Below are 10,851 nucleotides of genomic sequence, written 5' to 3'. Positions count from 1 at the left end.
TGCAGGATAGTATATATTATTAGCTAGGCCTGACAACTAGCCTTAAATAACTTTAGAATTTTTATAAAGAGCTCTACTATAGTTATACTTTTAATTAAACTTAGTTTTAAGCTTAAGATAATAATTTTTAAATTTTATAGCTTAGTTGTTACTAACTAGCTTCTAATTATAGATCTTAAGTAAAGAATTAGCTATCTTTTTAATATTAGTAAGCTTAGGTAGATATCTTTACTCTACTAGCTTAAAAATATATTTAATAATTACTATCTTTTTAGATCTTTAAAGAGCTATTAAGTTAAGCGCGTAATTACGTTATTAAAGCGTTTTAGTAAGTTACTTTTATAGTGTTACTTTAAAGACGCTATAGATAGCTCTAGCGCGTTATGTTATTAATAACGTGTCTCTTTAGATAGCCTATATTATAAGCTATATATTTGCTTTATTTAAGATTATTTTTACGCTATTACGTTAAAGTATTACAACTTAATTAGAGTTTAGTAAAGTCTTAGCAAAAGTGCGTTACTTGCTTAAGTGCGTTACTCGCTTGTGAACTACGTTAGTAGTAAAACATTATAGTAGAGTTATATAGCTCGCTTTCTAGATTATAAATCTAAAACAATCTTCTAAAAATATTAAGTATTAAAGAATTTATAGCTTGTAGAGGTATCTACTTTTACTAGTAAAACGCGGGCATTGACCGACGGCAGGCATTGAGTGCACGGATACTGTAGTGGAGGACCTTTTCAGTCAGTATGTAGGAAGTGACACGCAGCAACAAGCAGATAATCGAGCACTCGCAGCGACTGTGACAGTTTGCAGCAAGTGACCTCTGCGATGGTCGATTCTTACCCGAATTGGCGCTGAAGTCACTGTAGCCGTTGCACCATCACCTTCAACGTGTCGCACAAACTCGTGAACACCACTAGGGTAGTTACGCTTGATAACACGAGTATAGTGCACATCCAGTCAGTATTTAGAGTGCTGTAGGAGCACTATAGCTATAAGATTGTCACACAGTGTGTTTATACATAAAACCTGACAGTGACATGTCTACACTCGATCACCTAGCACTACTATTCTACGAAAAGATGATCTTTCATCTTCTTCTTCTCTTTTGGGTTAGTCACTCAGTCTCGATGCCGGCCAGCCTCAACGACGTATCATATCTGTCGGAAGTTTCCGACGGACACGACGGTGCGGAGAAGGTCAATATTACCTTGCAATCACCATGGTTCTTCAACACCGTTCCCGGTGCCAGATTAGGAGAGCCGAAAAAGGACATCGACCAAGACGTGTCGAAGCAGGCAGAAGCAACCCTCAATGCCAGGATACCAGACAACGCCACGCATGACCAGCAAACATCGGCCGACGACAGGATCACAACCTTCGCTGACAACATCTCATTCAAATTGACCTGCAATATGGGCCACGAAGCAGTCCTCTCAATGGATAACATGTGGTTAAACGTTGGCACCGTCATACTCGATCTGGAAAAGGGCATATATCAAATGTCGACAGATTGGGGCGAGGAAGTTCCTAGCGACGACAACATAATTGTTTGGATGCATGTGGACATTTTCGATCCAAATCCAGCATTAGTGCACACGACGCTCATACGAAACATGTTCCAGCTGATTGTATTCAATTCGAAATGCAATGGCCGCAGGTACACCAAGGGTGGTAGTGTCTTGGCGATGCGTGCGGGGCAAAGGAGTATGAAGCTTGCGAATGTGAGCATATATGCGATCAATCGACGGGATGTCAAGTGGAAGGTGGGAGGTCGTTTGTAACGGGAGGGCGATGTACTTGGCCATCTAAGGGAATACCCGCCTGAGCTAGGCTCTCTTATCGTCTTCCAATCTCAAGCCGTTCAATCGCACAGCCGGGTCTGCGTCGACTGGGGACTGTTCCATCTCCACCAAGCCTAATAGGGCCTCATCATCAATCACGTCCCGCATTGCAGGTTTATCCTTTGGTTGTTGTCCGTGAGCTGCCTTTAACCTCAGGATGTCATCCTCGCTGTATTTCTTGAAAGCTCTAGGGTTCTTCTTCACCCTGTTGGGGTCATGCGATTCGCTCTTGAATTGGTATCCTCTGACGCGCGGTCCTTGGCCGGTCTTCTCGGGGAGGGTAGGCTCATAGTAGGCTTCAAAAGCAGCGGCGTCGACGTCGAAGGTGCCGGCTTCGATGGAAGAGCGAATACCGGCGAAGAAGGCAGAGAGTATGGCGTGGTTGTGCAGCTGGATAAGCACCCAACCAAGCATCTCCTTGGCAGCGAGCAAATGCTGAAGAAAGGCACGGTGATGCTTGGTGCAGGCGTAGCATTTGCAGCCTTGGGATAATGGGGTGACAGACAGGGCATGGTCGCTGCTCCAAATGTCGATGCCCAGAGAGTGGCGCGCGCTTGTGTTTGTATCTCGGGCGGGCGGTGGGAAGGTGAAGTCGAGGACGATGCCTGCATCGGTCGCGTCTGCGAGGAAGGGCACGGTGAAGACGTCGACGCCTAAGCTGACATGGCGAAGAAGCTCATGTGGGCTTGCAGGGACGTGGAAAGATAGCCGTGGAAGGTGGTGAAGCTGATCGGGCAGCTCGTCGAGCAGATATGCGTCGTATATGGCGAGGCCACTGATCTTGTCCACCATGTCATCCAACAAGTGCTCGTGATACCATGATTGTAAGTCGCGTTCGATGGGCAGTATGGGCGCGAATATGCTCCATGCCTTCTCTCCCTTCTCAATAGTACCCTGCTTGGCCACAATGTCGCGCAGCCATACCTCGGTCCTGTCACTCATCTTGTCTTTCCGCTTCAAACTGATGGCCTCTTGCCCGCATGGTATGTCCCCCAGCCCGACCACGATGTCTGGCTGCAGCTTCCGTGCAGCAGCAGCATAGTATTCGGAGCTGACAGTTGTGAAGCCGACCGACGTTAAGATGCGTATCTCCGTGTTGGAATTCGAGTGGGGGCTCGGGATAGGCGGGTTGCGACGCGCCCCTAGGATCAAGAGCGTGTCGTCGGGGAGGGTGATGAACCTGCGCAGAGGCTCGGGGACGTCATACTTCAAGATCGGGGGAGTCTTGTGTGGATGCTTCTCAATGACTGCCAGCGGTTAGAGAGGGCGTGCGCTATGCGCATAGGTACGTACAGTCCTCGAGCGCGACATATACCCCACCAACATCGGCGCTGCTCCGGAAGTTGTCTTGCGACACATGAGGGATGACGCCTCGTGACGTGTTGCCAATGAAGGCGGGTGTAAGAATGCTCTTGCGTCCGGGGAACGACAGGCGGCCGAGTCGTGGTGCAAGCGAGCCTGACGTCTTGAGGAGCGTGAACTCGAGCATTTCAGCCGGTAACTGATCCAATTTCCCTAATGAGGCCCCATCAGACATGTTGCTACCAAATTTGCCAGCTGCTTAGACCCAGACCCTTTCTTCCAGGTTTAACATTGGGTGACAGGTGTCGTATCGAGCTTGGAATACTGTTGCCTTTAGCGGGGCTGCCCTGTTCCTGCCCACTCATCGTCGAAAATGTGGGCGCGCGCACGTGCAAGCGTGTCAAACCGCGTCAGGCCTCCTGCCATCTACCTTCTCTACAGCTGTCCTCAAAACTCGTACAAAATGTTGGCAGAATCCGCTCGCCGTCTCATCATGTGTCGTCTTGAATCACTGAAACCGCTTTCCGAACCCTCAAATCACCATGTCCTCACCAATAGTTAAACAGGATCACGAAAACCTACATCCAGAAGCTCTTTGCATCTCTACCACGCGAAAACGATATCGAGACCCATTAGTGGTATTTGTTGTCGTACTGACCGTGCTTCTGGGCTTACGCTGCATCTACAACCCCTTCGCAGCCACAAGCTTAGCGTCAATCCATAACAATGACCTCGATATCCAGACCGTTGATACCTACGATGAAAACCAGCTCCAAGAGGTCGCTACCTTGATGGAAGAGATCTACACCGTCCTAGCCAAAACATCCTTCATCCCGCATGACTCCATCGAGCGTGGTCCTCATCAAATCAACACTACAGCCAGTCCGTGCAAGCTCGACGCAGCCGACTTCCGCTTGATGGAAATCCTCCCATACGTCAACACTAGCCTATCTGGGCACAAATTTTGGCTTTGGGGCGGTACATTCATCGACTTTCGGAAGGATCGTGATTTGAACGTCGCTTGTGATGCGAGTTGGGTAGAGGACGATTTCGCATATGTCATGAGACCAGGAATGGTCCATTTGACCGAAGGCGGCTGGGAGGACCGGGATCACTACAGGACTTGGAAACTGCAATATGACACTAGGAAGCATATGATAAGAGTCTACGAGGGCGAGGAGTGGTGGCCCTATAGTCGTCGCTATAGTGAGTTCTCGCCAAACTTATCATACGTTAGTTATGGGCGAGAACATGATTTAAATGACATGCCCATCTTTGGAGGCGAAAACAAAACAGGGCAACTGTCGGTGAATAGGCACAGCCGTGACTGGAGAGAGTGGACCGATGCGCCAACGTTCCTAAAGAGGATCAGAGACGCATATCTGAGCAGAGCATGGTCACCGTGGGAGACGTCGGAGACGATGGACTCCCGACATCAACAGAACGTTCTGCCCAGCAACATCACATCAGCTCTATTACTGAAAAACGGCTGGCCTGATCAATTAGACGTTGATCAGTTCAGATCCGACTTCATTCGGGCGCAGCACAGGCCATCAGGACGAGGCTGGGCAGAAGGTGCTTTCCGGGAAATCAAGGACCACAAGGACAATCCGGATGATCTATTCAATATTTATTATGGAAAAAGAAAACTACGACAGTATGGAGATGAACTCAAAGATCTCGAAACCAGAAATTTGACTGACGGTCCTTCGCTGTGGAGAAATATGCTCCACGGAGGGAGTCTTAGACGCGAGGTCGGCCGACAAGAAAGCGACTTCGAAGACGCAAAACAGCTCATCCAGCGGCTATGTTCAAACGATGTATGTGTTCAAGAAGAAGACCTGATCCTATGGGAGTTCCGGAAACTGGAGAATACATACACAAAAGCACAACTAGAGCCCAACGCCACGATAATGTGTGAGCAGCGTGAATTGCATCCAGATCTGCTCTCGAGGTGTATCTCCCAGCTCAACCTCGAACGATACTGGCTGCAGTTGGCATACCAACAATCTCGTGCCGACGCTTACGCCTACTGCGCCCAAAACAGTAAACACCTCCTACCTCCTGCATCATTCGAGGCCCTCGCAAGCCACTGGATCGCGAAGTATGAAAGTTATATCGCCGAATACGACCACGTGCCAGCAGAATTAGATGCATGGCAAGAGAGGACCGGAGCACCTAATTCTACCGTTGAGTTTCTTCGTAAGCAATATGACTCGGCTAAAGCCTGGGATACAAGACTCAACGAGGGGAGAATTGAGGAGATAGTAAGGAGTTTGGCTGGCAGCGATGGTGATGAAGCCCGATTAAAACTCTGGAATAATCTGGAGTTTACAGACGAGCCACGGTCCATGGATTATTATAATGACAGCGACAAAGTATTTTACTAGGTAACGCGTCTTTCTTCAGCGTCTACGACATGGAGAAAGAGGTTCAAAATAGAATGTTACATCACTGAGCTTGTGTTCGACTCATTCAGCCATGTTCAGACACACTACGCAAAAGGTTATGTAACTTTGTTTCACTTCACTTCGCTCCAACTCATCTCCTTCCTCAATGTCCTGGCAAGCCAGACACATCAATGAAAAAGCTTATGGGAACACGGTGACCAAGCACCGTGAGACGCGCCCCTCCTCGCGACGTCCGATGACTCGCATCCAAGCGATACCCAGCAATGCGTCCACTGTTGGTGAGTCTCTCTTCCAAGCGGGAAATGTAAAGAAGGCCTAGAGAAGTGGTGTGTAGGGTGTAGGAGGGAGGTAGGATCCGCTGTTTATATAGACAGAAGGGAGCTGTCGCTTCGCTAGCACGTGATCGGAAGAACAGCTGGGCCGGATATCTGTGCTCACGCTGAGACCCGTGGTTCTGCCGGTCATGGGGTACGTGCGGGATGAGGTGAATGTGGAAAGTGAAAGGTGGGCGTGGTGGGGGTGACGTTGGAAGGCTTGTAGTGATTGTGAGTGAACAGCCACATCGGCTAGCAATTTGGCGGGGCTCGAAGCATTTCCTGTTTAGTAGATCTTGCGCTAGCGGTTGAGATTCGCGGATGAATGTCCGACCCACAGATAGCGATATAGCGTCCAAGCAGCAAGTGCGTTGATCATCTTGGTAGAGCCAGCAAGACACGTCTAGTGGCCTATTTCACAAGCGTGTCTGGGGTACACCAGCGTGAGATATCTCGCGTCCGGCACTGATACTTCTTCAATTACGATCTTTAATAAGTGTCACACCCAGGGTTAGACCATCACCACGCGAACTGAAAGGCGCGACCGCAAGAATAAACCTATTAGCAACAAAGCTTTTATAAGCCGGTGATTAGTAGCTTGATTCGTGATGACACGTCTTACAGCGCGTGAATCTCTTCTCACTGTGAAGCGCCTCATTATTCAGATTGGGTCTCATGCGGCTATGCAATGATTCGCCTCTCGACGTTCACTTCATCGACAGAGTTTTCCTTCAGTACCTACAGCTCTGCTCAAATTCCACTACACCATTGAAACACCGTACAGAACCTCTTTTGCGATCAAGTTTGCTCGTGAATGTAAACCTACACATAGCTTGCTGACATCATAGGTAGCAAAGCAGTCTTCGTTACGGAACAGCACTTGACAGATCCGAAAAGCGAGATGCCGGTTGACACTCCAGCCACAATTTATCGCTTGACCATCGTGCACAAAGACGCAAAGCCGCTTGTTCCAGGTCGCAAGACATTCTTCGATCTCTCTGGCGAACTGCGAAACGAGATCTACGGCCTCGCCCTCAACAAAGAATACCAGCGTGTGCCTCTAAACCGGTACCACCTCAACAAGCCTGACCTTTTCGTCACTCTTCTACAAACATGCTCGCAAGTCTACCAGGAGGCGCGGAGCTGCATCGTCGAGAAGCAAGTGGCGTATGTTCCCGTTATGGCTGGAATGCAGTTTAACTACGGAGGCGTGCTGAAGGAAGACTACGGCTTGAGCAAAGAGACCACAGACACCATCGCAGCGTCAGTGATGGACTTCATGAACGTCCACTTTCACCTGCATATCGATCTATCGGCACAGATGGATTTGCAGGTAAATACACTGCAATATGGTCCTGGAGCACGCCGATACCGCGTAAAAGTTCTACACGACTCCAATGGAGAGGAGTACAACCCTTCCACCTTGCTCGACACCCTTCACCAAGCCATCAAGCAATACATACCGCAGTCATGGGACCTATACATCAAACATGGGCTGGGAAAGCGACATGCAACAGTGCACTTGGACCATCTATTCTCGTTGTGGCCGAAGATAAGTGTCGAACATCCTTGCGTACCTATCGCTGCTATGCGAGACCTCGTTGACCTGCTCGCCAAAGACACCATGACAAACTGGCAGATTCGTTATTATGTCCCGACCGGCCAAGCTGGTGCAGAAACTAGCTATGGAAGCACATCAGATGAAGAAGGCATGGCTAGTTTGATCCGCGATACTGAACTCGCGCAGCTACGTGGCTATGCGGACACGTGCGGACGCGGCAACATAACCATCGTAGCGAAGATGTATGGCGACAACACGGAGTGGGAGTTTGGTGATGAGTCACACAGTGTAACCAGGCACCGCAGTCCAGTTACCGAATTCTGGCCGAATCTACATTTTGATCCTTGGGAGTACGAGTTTTCGCTTGGTAATCACTACCAGAAGCGGCATCGTGGTAAGTAACATAGTTCACTTTTTCTGTCCTTATACTGACCAACAATGCAGCACAAATGCCGTACCAGCACTTTGATGATGAGGCCTTGGACGCTACCTACAAGGATCGCGCGCGACGACTACAGTGGTTGGGCGAATTGCAGATGAGGGACGAGGAGGCTGAGAGGGAGCGTGAACGAAAGAAGAAAGAAGAAGAGGAAGTCCAGGCCGAGATGGAGTGTCTTGAGGCTCGGTTGGGCGGCTTATCGACTCTTGAACAGTCTGGAGACTTGGGTGAGCGGGATGCGTAACCGTGTTGAACCAACAGGGTCATGCATTATGGTGAAGGAGTGGATGTGGTAACTATTAAGATGGCGGCACTGTTGACCTATAGAATCGGCTGACGGCGATCTTTGCATCAGCCATCATGTCTCGAAGGCTGTACTCTGAAGTGTTATAGAATGGATAGCCAAGCAAATGTCTGTATGGTATAGTTGAGAAGACTGTCCGCCTCTAATACCCCAGCTTCGCTGCCCTTTCCTTTCCCAAGATATCAACAAGACTGACCAACTTGAAACTCGCTTCTGCCGCTGTACCTCCTTCGGCCAGTTCATTAGCATCGTCATGCGTGACGAACAGTCCATTCGGGAAATCTTTGTTCAGCGCGTTACCGACAGCAGTACATCCATCTGTGTTGCTAACGTGGTCGATACCCTTCCCTTTGTTGTCGACGATGGTGAAGGTCTCGACGTACTTGTGAGGTGGTGCGCGCTCATAGATCAGATACGCTGAGATACCCTGCGAGGACACGATGATGTAGCCATCTGGACCCGACTTGGCTGGCACAAGGGTAATGCCCTCAACGTCTGCGTGAAGTCCGCTCGCGTCGCCTATCTGGGCAATTTGAACACCTGTGTTGGAGCCAGTAGGTTCTGCTTCATAGCGCCAAATGCCAAGTGGTTCTTCGCCGATGAAGAGATAGCCAGCGCCTTCGTCAGCTACGCAGCCTTCGACTTGGCCGCCTGAGCCACCCTGGAACTGACGGACAAGGGTGGTTTGCAAGGTGCCGTTAGCGGTGGCACTGAGTTCGTACTGAAGATATTGAGCCTCCTTGTTGTTGACGAAGAGGTACTCTTTGCCAGAAGTCGGAGAACGGTAGTTGCAGGAGCCGTAGGGCTCATAGTCATCTGGCAGCGTTTGGACACCGCCAGGGATGTCGCTAAGGTACCCCGTGCTGTTAACTTCAACGAGACTTAACGGCGCGTTAGCAAATATTTGAAAACTTCTACGACGCTACTCACCACATAGTGTTGTCACCGCGACACGCCGCGAACGCGAGGTCGATCTTCCGGGTACCAAGAGTGAAGTTGTAGATGACATCGACGTTGTTTGGCTTCTGAGCAGTCAAGTGTTGAAGAAGCTTTCCCTGTAGATCGAAGAGACCGAAACCCTCGCCCTCTGCAGACTTGGTCGTTGTAATGATCTTGCTTTGGTCGGGCCTAGTCGGATGTATCCAGATTGCGGGATCATCGCCGTCTCCGCCGTTGGCCTCAGTCTCGTATTTTGCTTTAACTGCAACGAAAGAGCAGTCTGGACCAGTCCAAGCGCCTTTGCATTTGCAGACATTTGGGCCGACACAACTGCCATGGCCTGAACAATCGTTTTCGCAGGTGGACCTGGAGCAGTCGTCGCCAGCAAAGCCGGCAAAACAAGAACAGCTTTTTCCAGATGCAAAGCCGTTGCTAGAACACGTCTTGGAGATAGGGCTTTCGCACTTCTTGCAAGCCTTGTTCGCGGGAGTATATTGGGTGTTTGGCTTAATGCTCAGGGCAGCGAGCGCCCCGTCCAGGGAGCCTACAGCCACACCAGTGTCATCTTCTCCCTCGAAAGCAAATGCGAACGCGCCAGATGGATAACCAGCCATAGAAGATTGGAGTATAGCAAGCGAACCTTTAATAGCGAGTTCAGGAATACCGCCTAATGCAATACTTCCTTTCTGCTTGACATCGGAATCGTACACATCGATGACATCGTCGTGAGCTACGAACAGATAGTCAGCCGACGCACTATGGTAGGCAGCAAGTCCTGCTACTTCAATATCCTCAACCACAGTCTTGATTTCGGGTGCCTGGGTAGTTTCGGATGCTTGAAACGAGTACAAAGGTCTGTCCTCAGCCGAAAAGTAGATCTGGCCATCCGTAAACGCGGCGCAAGTCTCGCCTTCAATAGCAACAGGGAATGTCTGAACCTATGGCTTCGTCAGTACTCATCTTTTGACAAGCCGAAAGAGCAGTCAAACCTCCAGAATCTCAACCTGCGCTTTGCTACTGCGAATCAAAAACTGTACAACCATCTTCTTTCCAAACAAGAAGATGTAGCTCTCCCCACTCTTCTGGCTACGCCATACACACGCGGTGCTCCAATCCCCCAGCTGCTTCTTATCGTTGCTTTTGACTTCCGTTCCGTTCTTAGCATCGAAGATCCTGATTAACGAATCGGGTGCCGGGATGTTGACGATCAAGTCCCGGCCACCAACGTCTTGGACAGCTACGGCGATCTTCGAGCGGCCAGTCTTTTGGTGCGATTTCTCAGTAAAGCTCGAGGTATTGGAGACTGAGAATGTCCGGAAGCCACCTTCGGCAGCACTTCCATCGTTGGCAACCAGTAGAGGCGATTTTCCGTAGATGAAGTCGGTGTTATCGTTCTCGAAACCGGTAGCTGCTGGGACGAGCGTGACATTCGCGCTCTGGGCTGCGACGAAAGGAATTATCACACCTGCCCATGTGAGGCATCTAGTGAGGGTCTTCATCCTACAGGAGATGTCGCTGAGATTGATGAAAGCGGCCTACCATCATAAACATGGCCATGGAGGGCGTCTTATATCCTGACCCGTCTCCATGTACAGGATTGTACCCAGACTTCCGGCTAATCCCTGGAAATGTGCAGTACGCGGTCGCCATAGCTCTTCGGAATTGTCTATGTTTCGAGGAAAAGTCCGCAAAACCGTCTTTAGGGGCGCAATGCATAGTGTGCCTGCTGTA

General features: G+C 49.7%; 5 protein-coding genes across 5 annotated transcripts; 3 read left to right on the top strand and 2 right to left on the bottom strand.

The window, feature by feature from the left end:
* Positions 1-1,136: 1,136 nt before the first annotated feature.
* Positions 1,137-1,790, top strand: AA0111_g11576 (hypothetical protein; the record flags this gene model as incomplete). The annotated part of the gene is made up of 1 exon (XM_028645457.1): positions 1,137-1,790. One exon carries the CDS (start codon positions 1,137-1,139, stop codon positions 1,788-1,790), a length of 654 nt encoding a protein of 217 aa, XP_028500854.1.
* A 45-nt stretch (positions 1,791-1,835) lies between these two features.
* On the bottom strand, positions 1,836-3,387 carry AA0111_g11575 (hypothetical protein; the record flags this gene model as incomplete). Its single annotated transcript, XM_028645456.1, has 2 exons — positions 1,836-3,097; positions 3,144-3,387. The coding sequence occupies 2 exons, from the start codon at positions 3,385-3,387 to the stop codon at positions 1,836-1,838; spliced, it is 1,506 nt and encodes a 501-aa protein (XP_028500852.1).
* A 307-nt stretch (positions 3,388-3,694) lies between these two features.
* Positions 3,695-5,542, top strand: AA0111_g11574 (hypothetical protein; the record flags this gene model as incomplete). Its single annotated transcript, XM_028645455.1, has 1 exon — positions 3,695-5,542. One exon carries the CDS (start codon positions 3,695-3,697, stop codon positions 5,540-5,542), a length of 1,848 nt encoding a protein of 615 aa, XP_028500853.1.
* Positions 5,543-6,778: 1,236 nt separating this feature from the next.
* Positions 6,779-8,121, top strand: AA0111_g11573 (hypothetical protein; the record flags this gene model as incomplete). Its single annotated transcript, XM_028645454.1, has 2 exons — positions 6,779-7,832; positions 7,883-8,121. The coding sequence occupies 2 exons, from the start codon at positions 6,779-6,781 to the stop codon at positions 8,119-8,121; spliced, it is 1,293 nt and encodes a 430-aa protein (XP_028500857.1).
* A 202-nt stretch (positions 8,122-8,323) lies between these two features.
* Positions 8,324-10,619, bottom strand: AA0111_g11572 (hypothetical protein; the record flags this gene model as incomplete). Its single annotated transcript, XM_028645453.1, has 3 exons — positions 8,324-9,062; positions 9,112-10,058; positions 10,110-10,619. 3 exons carry the CDS (start codon positions 10,617-10,619, stop codon positions 8,324-8,326), a joined length of 2,196 nt encoding a protein of 731 aa, XP_028500858.1.
* Positions 10,620-10,851: the final 232 nt, after the last annotated feature.

Source organism: Alternaria arborescens (genome assembly GCF_004154835.1).
Source record: "Alternaria arborescens strain FERA 675 chromosome Unknown contig_52, whole genome shotgun sequence".
NCBI lineage: Eukaryota > Fungi > Ascomycota > Dothideomycetes > Pleosporales > Pleosporaceae > Alternaria > Alternaria arborescens.
Note: the sequence above shows the minus strand (reverse complement) of the source record. Positions and strands in the feature narration are given on the sequence as shown.